The 18,426-nt window shown below is 43.1% G+C and overlaps 1 protein-coding gene across 1 annotated transcript in view; it reads left to right on the top strand.

Moving 5' to 3' along the window:
• Positions 1–18,426, top strand: part of LOC126273338 (tubulin polyglutamylase complex subunit 2) — a 161,048-nt gene that overhangs the window by 8,796 nt on the left and 133,826 nt on the right. Inside the window, exon 2 of the mRNA XM_049976885.1 lies at positions 4,851–5,018. Within this exon, the coding sequence (XP_049832842.1) occupies positions 4,851–5,018 (168 nt within the window). The remainder of the gene's footprint in view (positions 1–4,850; positions 5,019–18,426) is intronic.

Raw genomic sequence — 18,426 nt, forward strand, 5'->3', positions numbered from 1 at the left:
CCTCGACTCTTATAACTGCCATCTGGTTTCTGTACAAATTGTAAATAGCCTTTCGCTCCCTGTATTTTACCCCTGCCACCTGCAGAATTTTAAAGAGAGTATTCCAGTCAACATTGTCAAAAGCTTTCTCTAAGTCTACAAATGCTAGAAACGTAGGTTTGTCCTTCCTTAATCTAGCTTCTAAGATAAGTCGTAGGGTCAGTATTGCCTCACGAGTTCCAACATTTCTACGGAATCCAAACTGATCTTCCCCGAGGTCGGCTTCTACTAGTTTTTCCATTCGTCTGTAAAGAACTCGCGTTAGTATTTTGCAGCTGTGACTTATTAAACTGATAGTTCGGTAATTTTCACATCTGTCAACACCTGCTTTCTTTGGGATTGGAATTATTATATTCTTCTTGAAGTCTGAGGGTATTTCGCCTGTCTCATACATCTTGCTCACCAGATAGTAAGAGTTTTGTCAGGACTGGCTCTCCCAAGGCCGTCAGTAGTTCCAATGGAATGTTGTCTACTCCAGTGGCCTTGTTTCGTCTCAGGTCTTTCAGTGCTCTGTCAAACTCTTCACGCAGTATCGTATCTCCCATTTCATCTTCATCTACATCCTGTTCCATTTCCATAATATTGTCCTCAAGTACATCGCCCTTGTATAGACCCTCTATATACTCCTTACACCTTTCTGCTTTCCCTTCTTTGGTTAGAACTGGGTTTCCATCTGAGCTCTTAATATTCATACAAGTGGTCCTCTTTTCTCCAAAGGTCTCTTTAATTTTCCTGTAGGCAGTATCTATCTGACCCCTAGTGAGATAAGCCTCTACATCCTTACATTTGTCCTCTAGCCATCCCTGGTTAGCCATTTTGCCCTTCCTGTCGATCTCATTTTTGAGACGTTTGTATTCCTTTTTGCGTGCTTCATTTACTACATTTTTATATTTTCTCCTTTCATCAATTAAATTCAATATTTCTTCTGTTACGCAAGGATTTCTACTAGCCCTCGTCTTTTTACCTACTTGATCCTCTGCTGCCTTCACTACCTCATCTCTCAAAGCTACCCATTCTTCTTCTATTGTATTTCTTTCCCCCATTCCTGTCAATTGCTCCCTTATACTCTCTTTGAAACTCCGTACAACCTCTGGTTCTTTTAGTTTATCCAGGTCCCATCTCCTTAAATTCCCACCTTTTTGCAGTTTCTTCAGTTTTAGTCTACAGGTCATAACCAACAGATTGTGGTCAGAGTCCACATCTGCCCCTGGAAATTTCTTACAATTTAAAACCTGGTTCCTAAATCTCTGTCTTACCATTATATAATCTATCCGATACCTTTTAGTATCTCTAGGTTTCTTCCATGTATACAGCCTTCTTTTATGTTTCTTGAACCAAGTGTTACCTATGATTAAGTTGTGCTCTCTGCAAAATTCTACCAGGCGGCTTCCTCTTTCATTTCGTTGCCCCAGTCCATATTCACCTACTACGTTTCCTTCTCTCCCTTTTCCTACTACCGAATTCCAGTCACCCATGACTATTAAATTTTCGTCACCCTTCACTATCTGAATAATTCCTTTTATTTGATCATACATTTCTTCAATTTCTTCGTCATCTGCAGAGCTAGTTGGCTTATAAACTTGTACTACTGTAGTAGGTGTGGGCTTCGTATCTATCTTGGTCACAATAATGCGTTCACTATGTTGTTTGTAGTAGCTTACCCGCATTCCTATTTTCCTATTCATTATTAAACCTACTCCTGCATTACCCCTATTTGATTTTGTGTTTATAACCCTGTAGTCACCTGACCGGAAGTCTTGTTCCTCCTGCCACCGAACTTCACTAATTCCCACTATATCTAACTTTAACCTATCCATTTCCCTTTTTAAATTTTCTAACCTACCTGCCCGATTAAGGGATCTGACATTCCACGCTCCGACCCGTAGAACGCCAGTTTTCTTTCTCCTGACAACGACATCCTCTTGAGTAGTCCCCGCCCGGAGATCCGAATGGGGGACTATTTTACCTCCGGAATATTTTACCCAAGAGGATGCCATCATCATTTAATCATACAGTAAAGCTGCATGCCCTCGGGAAAAATTACGGCTGTAGTTTCCCCTTGCTTTCAGCCGTTCGCAGTAGCAGCACAGCAAGGCTGTTTTGGTTATTGTTACAAGGCCAGATCAGTCAATCATACAGAATGTTGCCCGCCCCTGCAACTACTGAAATGCTGCTGCCCCTCTTCAGGAACCACACATTTGTCTGGCCTCTCAACAGATACCCCTCCGTTGTGGTTGCACCTACGGTACGGCTATCTGTATCGCTGAGGCACGCAAGCCTCCCCACCAGCGGCTAGGTCCATGGTTCATGGGGTGGGTCTGTAATAAAAACAGTTAAATGTACACTGTCTGATCAAAATTATCCGAACAACCTGCTAACGCAGAATTGGCCGCCAGATATCACGAAATGCTGACCCGCCAATTTAAAAGTAGGTGGGGAACTTTGTTTTGTCAGTAGACAAACAATAACAGCATGAGGGCTCGGTCAGGAGAGCATAGAGACTTCGAACGTGGACTAGTCAATAAATGTCCCCTGGGTAAAAAATCCATCAGGGACATTTCATCCCTTCTCAAGCTCCCCAAGTCGACTGTCAGTGTTGTAATTGCGAACGAACTACGATAGCCAAACCACGACCAGACAGGCCTCATGTACTGACGGACGGGGACCATCTAGCACTGCGGACGGTGGTTGCAAGAAATCGCGTCAAATCAGCGGAATTAATCCTCGTGAGTTCCGAAGTGCTACTCCCCACCTACCACAATGACTGTGTGCAGCGAGATAAAACGATTTCGGTACCATGATCGAGCATCTCCTCAGAAACCACACCTTCTAGAGTCAGTGCTAAGCGACGCTTGAGGTGGTGTAATGAGCGACACAACTGGACAATGGATTACTGGAAACGAGTGATTGAGAGTGACGAACCACTCTACACGCTGTGGTAATCCGATGGAAGGGTTTGGGTTTGGCGAATGTTTGGTGCGTTAGCTGCCATCCTGTGTCATGCCAACAGTGGGGCAAGGAGGAGGTGGTCTTACGTTATGGAGGTATATTCTGGGTTAGAGCGTGGTGCCTTATTGCACTGAAGGTAACGCAAAATAGGGAAGAATCTGTGTACATTTTACAGTATTGGGTACGGCGTGCAATAGGGGACGGTTCGGAGACGATTACTGTTCGTATCAGCACGTCAATGCACTCTGTCTTAAAGCAGAATCTGTGAGGCAGTGGTTTGTGGAGAATAACATTCCTGAAATGACTGACCTGCCCAGAATCCCAACCTTAATCGAATGGAAAACCTGTGAGATGAGTTAGAACGCGACTTCGATCCAAACTGCTGCGCCCAACGTCACTAATTTCTCTGGTTGCAGCTCTTGAGGAAGAATGGGGTGTCATTCCTCCACAGCCTTTTAGACTCGTCATTGAAAGTGACCTCAGCAGAGTTCAAGCCGCCATAAAGGTGAAATGTGGACACAACCCATATTTATGTCTACTAATAGGTGTCAGGATACATTTGATTAGGTAATCAATAGATACAGAATAGAGATAGAGTCACCTGATGGTGCGTGGTGAAGGGTGCTTGTGGCATCAGTATCATTCCTCCCCTTGACTGTTCCACTACAATGGTGCGTGGGAAGAACGACATCGACGAACCTCCGTATGAGCAGTAATGTCTTTGATTTTCTCGTCATAATCAATTTGAAGGATGTGTGTGCGAGGAAGTAAATTGTTGCCCAATTATTCTTGGTATGTGCGCTCTCAAAAATTGATTACTAACATGTTCGTAAAAATGTCGCGTGACACCACAGTTTGCTGCATGTCTTTCAACTGGACGCCACTTCGGCGACTTGCATTTTATTAAAAGCAACAGCACCAGATTTTCCCTGAATGGTCACCCAACCAACTATTAGCTGGGCTTAAGGTGCTTAACTTCAGTGATCAGGCGAGAACCAATGTGGCAAGGCCGTTGGTAACCTGTCCGTGATGGACTGCATCTGCGAATGAAGTTTATTGAGGATCTCCATAATGCTCTCACACTGTCTAAATGACCCCACGATGACAAACGCTTCTCTTCGTCCGTAAGAGAAATGTATTGTAAGCCATTTGTTTCACGGATTAATTGCCTTTCCTTAAAATTCTCCCATAGTATCTCAGCCTGGCATACGATTTTCCTATAATTTGTTTTATGTGATGATCATTCCACTTTAGATCTCCTCAGATGGTTCCTCTTAGGAAGTCTATGGTAATTACTGTTTTGTGATGATTTGTTCACATCCTTTTTTTTCTAATACTACATGTATGTATTGTGTGTGGAGAATAGTGTAATGTTTGTGTTGTATAATGATGATGAGAGAAGGAAGAGGGTGAAACCTGGTGCTGACACATAGCCTACTCCTAGCAAATAGAACTAAAGGGGCCGCCAACTTAAGGTCCCCATCCGAGAGATAAATCACCATCAGCAGGGTCACCTTCGTAAATTCATGAGACACTGCAGAGGGATTTGGTATCTAAATCAGGACTCTGGCGCTAAGTCTGATTATCAGGAACTTTACACCACCATCTCTCCTCCCCTTGCCGGCAAAATGCTGGCAGTGAAATTTTTTTCCATCAGCGGGATTCGAACTGGCTTACCCACGGATGGTGTACCACCGCACAAGCATGCATTAGTGACCTCTGCCACTGGTCCGGTTATAGGAAGAGCCAGTATTATTACATGACACATGTACTGTATTCTGGAAAGCGATGTATCATTTTGAGGACCACGCACTGCTTCGCTCATGTAACGTCAGCCGCTTGACTCGGTTGTTGTCGGGCAGAGTCGCGGCCCGGGGTGAAGGATGTGTCGCTGGAGCGCCGGCTGCCGTGCGAGCGCGCGCTGCTGGGCGCCTGGGAGCAGCGACACTGCTGCGCCCTGCCGGCGGACCTTAGGCACTTCTACGCCTCCACCGACGGCTTCCTGCTCACCTGGAGCTACGAGTACGCAGGTCAGCACGTCTCTTCCATACTGCCCGAATGTGGGGGATTGTATCACCTTCTAGTCTGTTTCAAAGTAAAAGTCAAAGGCAGTCATGTACATGCCATTGGGTCTGCGAGAGTTACTTCCCAGCCAAATGAAAAGCTAAACTTTGGCAGAAGGGGAACGTGCTTCCAGGAACTGCACTAAGGTAAATTTATAAAAATATATACCTTAAATGGATTAAAAAATTCTATTGATTTCATCATTTGATATGTGTAAAGTCCACAAAGGTAAAGAGATAAGACGCATGGAGAAATATGTGCAGTCACTTGTTAAACATGGTGAACATTAATAAAACTGAAAACTGTAAGGACAGATTTCCTGACTGGAAATGCACGAAAAAGATCCCATAAACATGTGTTCAGAAATGGACGGCACGTGTGGCAACAACAAATCATCCAGGAACACAGTATGGAGCTGCATTACATTTACGTCACACCATGTTCAAATTGGCCTCCATGGGACTGCACGTGATAGGGATAGTAACGGTTGTCAAGCGGGATACACATAACTGTACTTTGGCTTACACCATGCTGGTGTGCCGCTTGCCTGAAGTTTGTAATAGGGTTCATCTCAATGTCCTGTAGAACCTGGTTTTCCAGGTATGGTGTACGCACAGCCTGCCACCTCCCTGCACATTCGTCTGTCTGAAAGGACTCTTGATCACACTAACGTCCAAACAGACCTTGAAATGTTGTGTGAAGTGGTTGGTGCCTGTTAGGGCACTTGTTTTGGCATAGCCGTGCTGCCTGTCGTACATTTCCATCTGCCTGGCCGTACACAAATGCCATCTCAACTTTTTCCTAACCTGAATACTGGACCATCCTGCTTCTTATAGTAGGCTGCATCAGTCACACAGCCTGCAACACATCAGGAACTCAAGGCACATGGTCAGAAGAACTGTCATTCTTTTGTGACAACGATGCATTTCCAGACACATATTCATAGGACTTTGTTTCTTCCATTTCCAGTTAGGAATCCATCCCTACAGTTAGTCGGTTTTATTAATGTTCATCTTGTATACAATACCTCATATTATGTGCTGTGGCAGATGCCTTACATGTTATATAAGTATATTTCTTGTTACAACAGAGTGTAGACATGATATTCTGAGAGATGTATATCATAATATCCGCAGCTTCAACCAGTGATAAAGACTCGTTTTCTTTAATTATCTCCTTACAGGTTAGTCTCTTGATATGATGAGACTGTATCCTTGAGGCTGATGTGTCGCTACAGAAACTTTATACTTGACGACTGTGTACATATGACACTAGCTTGTCGATAACTTCTCAGATATGTAGTGTAAATGTAGCGAATTAACGGTTGCTGATGAGTGTTCTATTTAACTGTGACAAAATATTCATTTTGTGGACAGGTGGATGTGATTTCTACACTGGTGTCCAAAATTAAAGCAACAAACCGAAATTTTGCAATCTCTTGGAAAATAGGAAGTTTTTGGTAAGATCTTATGGGATTAAGCTGCAGAGGTCATCGGTCCCTAAGCGTACATACTACTTAATCTAACTTAAGCTAACACACACACCCCAGCCCGAGGGAGGACTCGAACCTCCGGCGGAGGGAGCCGCGCGGACCGTGACATGGCGCCTAGACCTGGCGACTACCGCACGCAGCCTACAATGTTTTGTCAAAAAAGGTATAAACAGGTGATAGTAAGTAAAAACAATGTAAAAAATACAAAATGTAAACAACTGCAATATGCATGATGATAGACAAAATGTTCTTCGTTTTTTGCAACTTAATGGATTTGCAAACACATTCCGGCAATTGGTTAATGTGCTCAATCTTGGGTGTGACCACCTCTGGCAACAGTACAGGCCTGAGAACAACAGGGGATGCTGTGAATAATGTCATCAATCTCATTTTGTGGCAGTAACGCCCATTCTTCCTGCAGAGTGCAGAGCTGCTAGCAAGTCTTAGAGAGTCTATCTACGTAGTGAATCACAGATATGCTCTATGGGATTCATATCGGGGGAACGAGCAGCTCACGCCATGTGTGCAATATCTGTTCTTTCCAAGAAACCACCTGTGCTCTACAAGGGCGAGCATTATCTTCTCTCAGTACGAAGTCCGGGGTCACACCACCTCGCAACAACTGCATGTGATGTCCCGAGTTCTCGTCACGATAACTGACTGCAGTTGAACCTTGCTGATTCACCCCTAGAATTTCAAGAAGAAGTGTTCGAGTGGTCAACATACACTCTGTGATCAAAATTATCCGGACACCTGGCTGAAAATGAATTACAAGTTTGTAGTGCCCTCCATCGGTAATGCTGGAATTCAATATGTGTTGGCCCATCCCTTCCACTCTCGCAGGCATACGTTCAATCAGGTGCAGGAAGGTTTCTTGCGGCATGACAGCCCTTTTTTACGGAGTGCTGCACTGAGGAGAGGTATCGATGTCGGTCGGTGAGGCCTGGCACGAAGTCGGCGTTCCAAAACATCCCAAAGGTATTCTATTGGATTCAGGTCAGAAATGTGTGCAGGCCAGTCTATTACAGGGATGTTATTGTCGTGCAACAACTCCACCACAGGCCGTGGATTATGAACAGGTGCTCAGTCGTGTTGAAAGATGCAGTCGCCATCCCCGAATTGCTCTTCAACAGTGGGAAGCAAGAAGATGCTTAAAACATCAACGTAGGCCTGTGCTTTCACAGCGCCACGCAAAACAACAATGGGTGTAAGCCACCTCCATGAAAAACACGACCACGCCATGACACCAACTTCTCCGAATTTTACTGTTGGCACTACACACGCTGGCAGATGACGTTCACCGGGCATTCGCCTTACCCACACCCTGACATCGGATCGCCACATTATGTACTGTGATTTGTCAATGCACACAACGTTTTTCTACTGTTCGACTGTCCAAGCGAGACGTCGTTTGGCGTTTACCGGCGTGATGTGTGGCTTGTGAGTAGCTTCTCGACCATGAAATCCAAGTTTGCTCACCTCCCGCCTAACTCCCATAGTATTTGCAGTGGATCCTGATTCAGTTTGGAATTCCAGTGTGATGTCTGGATAGATGTCTGCCTATTACGCATTACGGCCCTCTTCAACTGGCAGCGGGTTGTATCAGTCAATAGACGAGGTCGGCCTGTACGCTTTTGAGCTGTACAAGTCCCTTCACGTTTCCACTTCACTGTCACATCAGAAACAGAAATCCCAGGGATGTTTAGGAGTGTGGAAATCTCACGTACAGACGTATGATACAAGTGACACCCAATCACTTGACCACGTTCGAAGTCCGTGAGTTCTGCGGAGTGACCCATTCTACTTTCTCACAATGTGTAATAACTACTGAGGTGGCTGATATGGAGTACCTGGAAGTTAGTGGCAGCAGAATGCACCCAATATGAATAACGTATGTTTTTGAGGGTGTCCGGATACCTTTGATCACATAGTGTAATCCTTGCCCACAACATTAGGGACCCCCCCTCGATATTGATCTCTTTCCATAATCTTTCGGTCCCGAAGTCGCGTTGCACGTTTCCTCCAGATGTTAATGCGTCGAGAATTACACTCCAGACCAAATCGGTACTCATCCGTGAAAGGAGTATTGGCTCACTTTTCTCGTGTTGATTCCACTCCATACGTTCCCTTTCATGAAGACACGTCAGAGGCTCACATGCAGTAGGTTACCGACAGTAAAGGCCACCCAGTGAAGCCTTGTATACACCGTTTCCCTAGATACAACACGTCCAGTGAATGCTGCGAGGTCAGATGCCAGTCGCTGTGTAGTACTAAGGTGGTACCGTCGAATCCTTATGGCCAAGTAACAGTCCTCTCTTTTTGATATCACACATGGTACTCCCTGCCCTGGACTTTGAGATACTGTTTCGCTCTTTCTAAAATGTCGCCACATTCGAGAAACAACAGAATGATTCACGTAAGCATTCTGGTCACAGTAGTTTACGACTTTTCTGTTTCCATTCTTCTTTTGTCTCTCCACCACTGAGAGTCTCGTATGCTTTCTCTTTGTGCCATACTGCACCGTATGTGACGGTATACACAGCGATTGAGGAGTGGGACTACCCAGTAAACTCTACCCCGTTTGATAGGTGCCCTGTCTTCATTATTGCTGTGGTTGTCCATTGACCAGAGTGCCATATTTCGTGCAAAACACGGTTTTACGGACATCTGCAGACATTTTATGTGATTATACTGTGAATTAGACACAATACGGGGAAATAGCGGTTTGTTGCTTTTATATTGGACACCAGTGTATGCAGGACTGCCTGAATGGTAACGGACGCGAGGCTGTGTGGCTGTACCAAAACGTGTTGCCATGCAAAATACACTGAGGTCATCCAACCTTTCCTACAATTTATCATCGGATTGCTGAGCAAGATCAGCAGCATCACAAATCATGAATCTAAGTAGACCATGATTTGCACGTGCTCCTGACTATGAAGAATGTATTCTTTACATTGTCGAAGAGGAGCCAGCTATAAGTAAGTGATTCATTGCTGTGTCATGTAATGCTTCTCCCAGTACCATATGAAGGAAACTTCACCAGAAGTTGATGCATACATATAGTGTGCACCACCGCCGATTGAAGAACTTTTTCTGGTGGGTTGCTGCAAACACTTTTAAGTATGTTGTCTGAGGCAACTTTTGAAAGAGATGCAACAGAAAATTTTGTTGGCCTTTTTTGTGGCTGGATGAAGATACCCTGGTACATCTACGACAAATGTTAGTGACAATTCAACATTTAAGTTTGGGCTAGAGTTGCAGAAGATTGTCTTTCCGATATATTTTACAGGTGCTGTCTGCAAGGAGTTTATTGGTAACAGTCACCCAAACAAGCTACATGTCATACTCTTAGGAAATGGGCTGAAGCATGGAGAAACTCCAGCACATTTTAGTCCACCTGTTCAAAATGGTTGACATCTACTATTGCTGTCTGTGGGAGGTCAGGCTGTATGGGGGTGAGGCTGTGGGGGGTTGATTGCTTGGGGCTGGCTGCAGGAGGACTTGCATGGGGGACAAGTGGTGGGGGGCAGGCTGCAAAGGTCAGTCTGTTGGGGGGAGGAATGTGGGGAGCATGCTGCAGGGAGGGGTGAGCTGAGGGGGCAGGCTATGAGGGGGAAGGCTGTGTGGGGCAGGCTGTGCAGAGCAACCAGAGGGAGGACAACTCACAGGGGGTGAGGCAGCAGGGGGGGGAGGGCTGGCTGCAGCAGGCACAGTCAGGGGGAGGGGGCAGGGAAGGGTGCAGCAGGGGTGAGCCAGTAGTGGAGGCAGGATAGAGGGAGTTGAACACGTGGAGGTGTCGAGGTGTCGGCTGTAGAGGGGCTGGCAATGGAAGGGCTAGCAGTGGGGCCCAGCAGAAGTAGGTCAGGCAGTATGGGAGGGCAGGTAGTTGCGGCCCAGCATAAGGGGCAGGGGGCAGGCTGCGAGGAAGGTGGGCTGGAAGGAGCAAGCCATTTGATGTGGACTGCAGGTGGTGGATGTGGGGTCAGACAGAGGAGGTCAGGCTGAAGTGAATGGGGGCAGCCTGTAGGGGAGGGCAGTTTTTTGACAGTGTGGTGTGGGGAGCAGGCAGGCTATGTGGGGACAGGATACAATGTTGCAGACTGGTAAAATCTCACAACAAGAAGCGATAGAGCAATTAGATGAAAAGAAGCAGAAATTACAAGCATTCGCCAAACGACTTAGAAGATACAAAAAAAGTGAAAATAGAAGGAAGTAAAACCAAACATGCAACACAAACCAAAAGAAATTTTACCAGACAATAGATAACACACACATTAAAATAGACAATCCACCAAACATAACAGACATGGAACACTTCTGGAGCAACATATGGTAAAACCGAGTATAACATAACAGGCATGCACAGTGGATACAAACAGAAACAGACACATACAAGATGATACAACAAATGCCTGAAGAGATAATTTTGCAATATGAAGTCACCCAAGCAATTAATTCTACTCACAATTGGAAAGCCCCTGGAAATGATAAAATAGCAAATTTCTGGCTAAAGAAGTTCACCTCAACACATTCACATCTAACTAAAGCTTTTGATAGTGTACTCCACTCATGGTTACTACAGATATTGGAAATATACAAAGTAGATCCTAAATTAATACAGTTCCTAAACATAGTAATGAAAAATTGGAAAACCACACTTAATATGGAAACAAATTCAAATAATATCACATCACAGCCAATATAGATTAAGCGTGGAATATATACCAAGGAGACTCATTAAGTCCTTTCTGGTTCTGCCTTGCTCTGAACCCACTATCCAACATGCTAAACAATACAAATTATGGATATAATATTACATACCCACACAAAATAACACATTTACCATACGTGGATGATCTAAAACTAATGGCAGCAACAAATCAACAACTCAACCAATTACTAAAGATAACAGAAGTATTCAGCAATGATATAAATATGGCTTTTGGAACAGATAAATGTAAGAAAAATAGCACAGTCAAGAGAAAACACACTAAACAAGAAGATTACATATTGGATAACCACAGCGTCTGCATAGAAGCGACGGAAAAAATAGATGGCTATAAATATCTAGGATACAGACAAAAAATAGGAATGGATAATACAAATATTAAAGAAGAACTAAAGGAAAAATATAGACAAAGACTAACAAAAATACTGAAAACAGAATTGACAGCAAGAAACAAGACAAAAGCTATAAATACTTATGCTATACCAATATTGACCTACTCATTTGAAGTAGTGAAATGGAGTAACACAGACCTAGAAGCACTCAGTATACTTACACGATCACAATGCCACAAATATAGAATATATCACATACATTCAGCAACAGAAAGATTCACATTAAGCCGAAAGGAAGGTGATTTATCGACATAAAAAACCTACATTATGGACAGGTAGACAATTTAAGAAAATTCTTTATAGAACGAGCTGAAACTAGCAAAATACAAAAAGCAATCACTAATATAAATACATCAGCTACACCATTTCAATTTCATAACCACTTCTACAACCCCGTTAGATCACATAACATCAACAGATACAAAGAAAGTAAATTGGAAAAAGAAAACACTACATAGCAAGCACCCTTATCATCTAACACAGCCACACGTCGATCAAGACGCATCCAACACATGGCTAAGAAAAGGCAATATATACAGTGAGAGTCAAGGATTCATGATTGCAATACAGGGTCAAACAATAAACACCAGATATTACAACAAGCATATTATTAAAGATCCCAATACCACAACAGATAAATGCCGACTTTGCAAACAACAAATAGAAACAGTAGATCACATCACAAGCGGATGTGCAATACTAGCAAATACAGAATACCCCTGAAGACATGACAATGTAGCAAAAATAATACATAAATTGTGGTGTCACCGCCAGACACCACACTTGCTAGGTGGTAGCCTTTAAATCGGCCGCGGTCCGGTAGTATACGTCGGACCCGCGTGTCGCCGCTATCAGTGATTGCAGACCGAGCGCCGCCACACGGCAGGTCTAGAGAGACTTCCTAGCACTCGCCCCAGTTGTACAGCCGACTTTGCTAGTGATGGTTCACTGACAAATTACGCTCTCATTTGCCGAGGCGATAGTTAGCATAGCCTTCAGCTACGTTATTTGCTACGACCTAGCAAGGCGCCATGATCAGTTTCTATTGATATTGTAAGTCATGTAATGTCAAGAGCGACGTTCGTCATTAGTGGATTAAAGTTAAGTATTCCACCAGCTACTTCCGTTTCACAATTCTAATTCCCTTGTCACGCTCCAGACCTCACGCCAGCCTGCGTGAGCTGAGACGCGTGCATTTCGGCCTCCTTTAGTTATACGGGTTGGCTCTCCTGCCAACCACAACATAAACAACTTGCCATACAACATAAACTAATTAAACAACACGTTCCCACAAAGTGTACTGGAGAAAGATGAATACAAATTATACTGGAACAGATCCATTTTAACAGATAACACAACACCACATAACAAACCTGACATCATACTCACCAATAAAAAGAAGGAATTAACACAACTAATCGAAATATCCATACCCAATACAACAACTATACAGAAAAAAACAGAAAAATATGTCCAACTGGCTGAGGAAGTCAAGGACATGTGGCATCAGAATAAAGTTGACATTATACCAATTATACTATCAACTACAGGAGTCACACCACACAGTACATCAACGCAATACAGCTACATCCAAACATATATATAATACTACAGAAATCTGTAATTATTGATACATGTTCAATTACCCGAAAGTTCCTAAATGCGATATAACATATACCGTATAGTTAAAAGGAAGTCACGCTTGATCAAGGTCCGCCTCACTTTCCATTTTTGACCAGACATAACGTCTGAGAAAAGAAACAACAATAATAATAACAATAGTAATAGTAATAACAACATTAATAATAGTAAAAATTCTAAAAATATTAATTATAAGATGCAGAACTTCTCTGAAAAGAGGAAGAACTGTTTTTGTGGAATTTTGTTGTCTTGTACATAATTAAGTACAGTTTATAGCAAGAACAAAAAATATTTAAACTTTCGTTACTCTCCATTTCGCATTTTTGTGTAAGTGGAAATTTTAGTACTCTTTTATTTTTTCAGACAAATGTACAAGAACCCTAATTCATGTATTAATTAACCAATTAACTTCCAGGCTGAAAATCAGACATTCTTACGTTGAACCTGCACAACAACTTACGCTTATTATAGGCTTGTTTTTTAAATGTTGCTTGTAGTCACGTTTATTTGATTTCGTCATCTTGTCAGACATTGGATGTGGTCTGGGAAACCCTAATTCTTTTGCGTTTAATTTCTTCTGCTAATTTTCTTTTCTGTTAGCGCTAAATACAGGTTCAATAGAATTCATGCTCACACTGCACAGCCGGCCGGAGTGGCCGAGCGCTTCTAGGCGCTACAGTCTGGAATCACACGGCCGCTACGGTCGCAGGTTCGAATCCTGCCTCGAGCATGGATGTGTGTGATGTTCTTAGGTTAGTTAGGTTTAAGTAGTTCTAAGTTCTAGGGGAATGATGACCTCAGCAGTTAAGTCCCATAGTGCTCAGAGCCATTTGAACCATTTTGACACTGCACAGAAAAGCCAATTCCTGCACAGTAAACAACCAGCCCTAAACACAAACTGCCGATTGCGGAAATTATTAAATACAAGTAGTACTATGTAGCAACAAGGTCACTTGAGTAGAATACAATGTGGCGTTGAGAGCCATAAGGGCCAAAAGCATACCGTCTTCGACGCCACATGTTTAAGTGAATATCAGAGAAATCAGAGGGACCGCTTTTCGTGAATGTTTAGATATATATACAATGTGAGCCTACAGTACAGATAAACCTAACCCAGACGTCAGAAGCATGAATAAATGCCACAGTCTCACAATCAACGATGATGTGCTTAATGGTTCTCAGTGCCTAAAATGGATTATTGTATGATAAAATCCAAAACTTAATGTAGTATATCTCATTCAGAATCCCACAAAATAGGTTTTTCTGTCAGTATAACTATAACATATGCGGAAGTCCAATCTAATTTTACCATACACTGAGTGAATTGGCATATCTGTGGTGTGTGCTACACATTTATGCCTAACGAACCTGGATAAAAGTCTGCTGCAGTTCTACCACCTAGTTGAAATGATGTAAACTTGTAGTTGAGTGGAAAGGGCTAGCTGTGGTCGCCTTGAACCATGCACATTTTTTATTACATTCGTATGTATTTGGCTCCTAAGGTAATTACTTCACCCCCATTGCGCATGTGCAGAAGTTCCTTAAAATGTGCACAAGTGAAGGTGTGCTTGCAACTTTTGATGCCAAGCTTAACTGAGTCTAGAGAGCAATGTACCACAGCACAGTATATTTAATGCCATGGATTTTAAATTACCACATCTACATTACATTTAACTTGAACATATCTGAGTCCTCTACACCTCCCACCACCTTGATCCCCCCATCGCCTGGTGGCTCCTCTAATCTCCAACCTCCACCCCCCCCCTCCCTCTGCCGCACCTTCACCATTGTGTCTCCCCTACCCTTCACCTCTACACCCTTCATCCCCTTTCCCAAGGTGGCTTCTGTCGACTCCCCCTCCTGGATGATGCCCTCTCTCCCTCGATTTATCCCTCCTATCAACTCTGATCCTCACTTCCCCGCTCCCTTCCTCTGTGATTTCCCTAGGCTCCCTCTTCCTCCCCATCCATCCTGTTTTTTCCCCCACCTACCCTCTCTCTGCCTCTCATCTCTCCCTCAATTCCTTTTTGCTCTCCCCTCCACTGTCTTTCCTACTCCTCCTCGCATCTGCCCTGCCCCCCATTTTTTATGTCCTCTCCCCCTTTTTTCTTTTCCTCTCCTTCCCCCTTTTCCCCTCATTGGTCTGGATCCTTCCCCCCTCCCCCCCTTCTGCCGCCATGACATCTGTGTAGTGCTGTTTTACGTGAGTATTCAGTGTTGTGCGTCCCCTGTCAGTGTTACAAACAGCCACCATACTGTCACTAGTTGTATTTTTTATCTCGTGCCAACAGAAACCAGACGGTCGCCTTGTTTTTTTAATTTATCCTGTCTACTTATTGTGTGTCTTCATTTGCATCGTCACTGCAGTGTTTTTATATTTTAAATTCCTCAACTTTCTGCAAATTTTCAATTTTTTATAATGTCACCGTGTTATCGCCTCTTTCTTGTTTGTTTATGTTCTCATTATGTTTTTTAACTTTTCTGTAGGCTGTAGAGCAGCATATTACGCTGTTGCCAGCAATAAATGAAAAAAAACGCTTAACAACATTCTGATTTTAAAAAAGCAATAAATCTAAAAGGTGTCAAAAGTTAGGGTGTTCATGTGCTCTTGTGCTCTTACACAACAATCGCCACTGAAGGCAGGCGATGGATGTCTTGGACACTTTGCGTTTGTTTCTTGACTCAGAACTTGGAAAAATATTCATTGATGACATATTTTCAGATGCTTGATTATCTGATTTTTTTTCTTTTTTCTGATATGAGAAGTGCATACAACTTCCCAAAGTCTGTTTCCGTCATACCATACTTAAAAATTCGTATTTGACGGTAATAATGAATGCATCATATTACTTTGAGGTCTTGATTTTTCTAATAGTGACTGTCATTGTTTAAGTTTCACAAAGGTCTTTTGAAAGAAAAGTGAAGAAACATGTTTTTAATACTGTCCTTATGTCCCCAGTTTAACACATCGTTATGCAAGACTGACAGTGCATAGCGGAATTAGTAATTCCACTTTTGATTGTTGAGTGGTGCAGTGGAGACATTGATCAGTTCCACGAAAATCCTCTGCGAGATGTGCCAACAGGGGATGTGATGTGCAACACGATTTATTCGATTGGTCTAATTCTACCACACAGTAACTTCTGATAGGGATGCGACAACGTACTGCAAGTTTTATTCGGAGACCAGACAACTAACTATAAGACCTAACTTCATTTCACACAGCACAGTGCAAGACAGACACAGTATATGCGTCTATGACGGAATTACGAGGTGTTTTTCGTGACAGAAATCACCAGTCTACAGTGCTCACTGGCGCAACGCTTTTCTGTGCAAAGACAGATGTCGCTTGCCTGGCTAAGCTGTAGCCAATCGCCTCCTGCTAAAATCTTAGGAACTACCCTCAGCTTATGTGGCGATTGGACCCTGCTGCCTCTGTACTGTTGGATGGCTATACAAAGCTGGGCACAATGCTTGGATTTCTTCCTGTTCCATTTGTGTAGGGAACACAGTAAAAACTACTTCATAAATGCTTGCATGCATGTTGTAGTTAATCTGATTTTCTCTTCATGGTCCCTATGGGAGCAATACCTAAAAGGCTGTAATATATTCCTAGACTCCTCATTTAATAGTGGTTTTTGAAACTTGCGGGTAGGCTGTCACGTGCCAATTGGCATCTGTCTTTAGACTTCTGCCGTTTCAGAGTCGTGGTTATCTAATCTCCTTTTTAGACTTAACGTGCCTATGCCAGGTTCCTGTGATTAAAGCAAAGTCTGCCACGTGCTTTACTTATCACTAGGCCCAAGTTATCATTACATTTCACATATTTACAAATTGTTACACCCAGCTATTTGTATGTGCTGACTGATTCCAGTTGGGAATGAGTGATATTGCAGTCATAGGATACTACATTATTGTGTTTTGTAAAGTGCACAGTTTTACATTTCTGTTAATTATAAGCGAGCTGCCAATATTTACAGCACTTCAGAATGTTATCAAGATTTGACTGGATATTTGTACAAATTTTTTCATTCTGTACTTTATTATATGATTAATGTTCAATAAGTAATGCAACACATTTTTCTGAAAGCAGGTTGGTTTTATTCAGGATTCCAGTACAACATATTATTCCCTATTCTTTTGGCTACAAAACCCTGTTTTGCAACGTAATCTCTTTTCAATGTGATGACCTTATGCCACCCTACTGGGAGAGCCTGTATGACTGCATGGTACCACTTTACTGGTCGATGTCAGAGCCAACATCTTGCTGCATCAATAACATCCCCATCACCAATGCACTGCTTCCCAAAGAGTGCATCCTTAGTTGGGTGAAACAGATGTGAGGGAGGAAGTGCGGAATCTGGGCTCTGGGTGGATGAGGAAGAACACACCTCTCAGTAGTCCACCTGGCGTAACAGCACTACCAACAGAGAAGTCCAGCTGAGCAGCGAGAGGTGTTGGTGATTCATCGATCATCTCGAATTAGAGTATCTGCACGTCCCAACACAGCAGGAATCACAGCTGTGTGCAGCTGTCTTGCACGTCTTAAATCAGAGAGGTTTGCATGACTGTGTTGCGATTATGACAGACACCTCGCCCAAAGACTCACCTTGCCTTTGTTCACAATCAGATCTCTGTAGACAATCTGCAGGCGACTGTGGATATCTGTGATTCTCTGGTTTTCCACCAAACGACAGCTCTCTGCTTGGAGTGCGCCTCACTTAGAGAAGCCAGTTTTGAAGGCTAAATATAGCGCCGCCACTTCATGAAGCTATAGGGTCTGAAGTGGGAATATTCCATGAGGTCTCACAACAAATTGCGCATGTTTTCTGGCGACATGCACCGAGAAAAAAATGTGTTACATTACTTACTGAAAGTGGCTTGTAGATAGCTGCATCACCTGCAGGAAATCTGAGGTAATGACTAACATTCCCAGCTAGATCCAGCTAGGTCATTAATGTAGGGGAGAGTCCTGCATTAACAGCCCGGTTAATTTTTTTTACTTTACTGGGTAACTGTAGAGCTCAATTTTATTTTTGGTTGGTATTCTCTTACCACAAGGTATGTTTTATGAATAGCACAGTGTAATGATTTTATTTACAGTTCTTAATTACATC

This window comes from Schistocerca gregaria, chromosome 5, assembly GCF_023897955.1.
Source record: "Schistocerca gregaria isolate iqSchGreg1 chromosome 5, iqSchGreg1.2, whole genome shotgun sequence".
In the NCBI taxonomy this organism is placed as follows: Eukaryota; Metazoa; Arthropoda; class Insecta; order Orthoptera; family Acrididae; genus Schistocerca; species Schistocerca gregaria.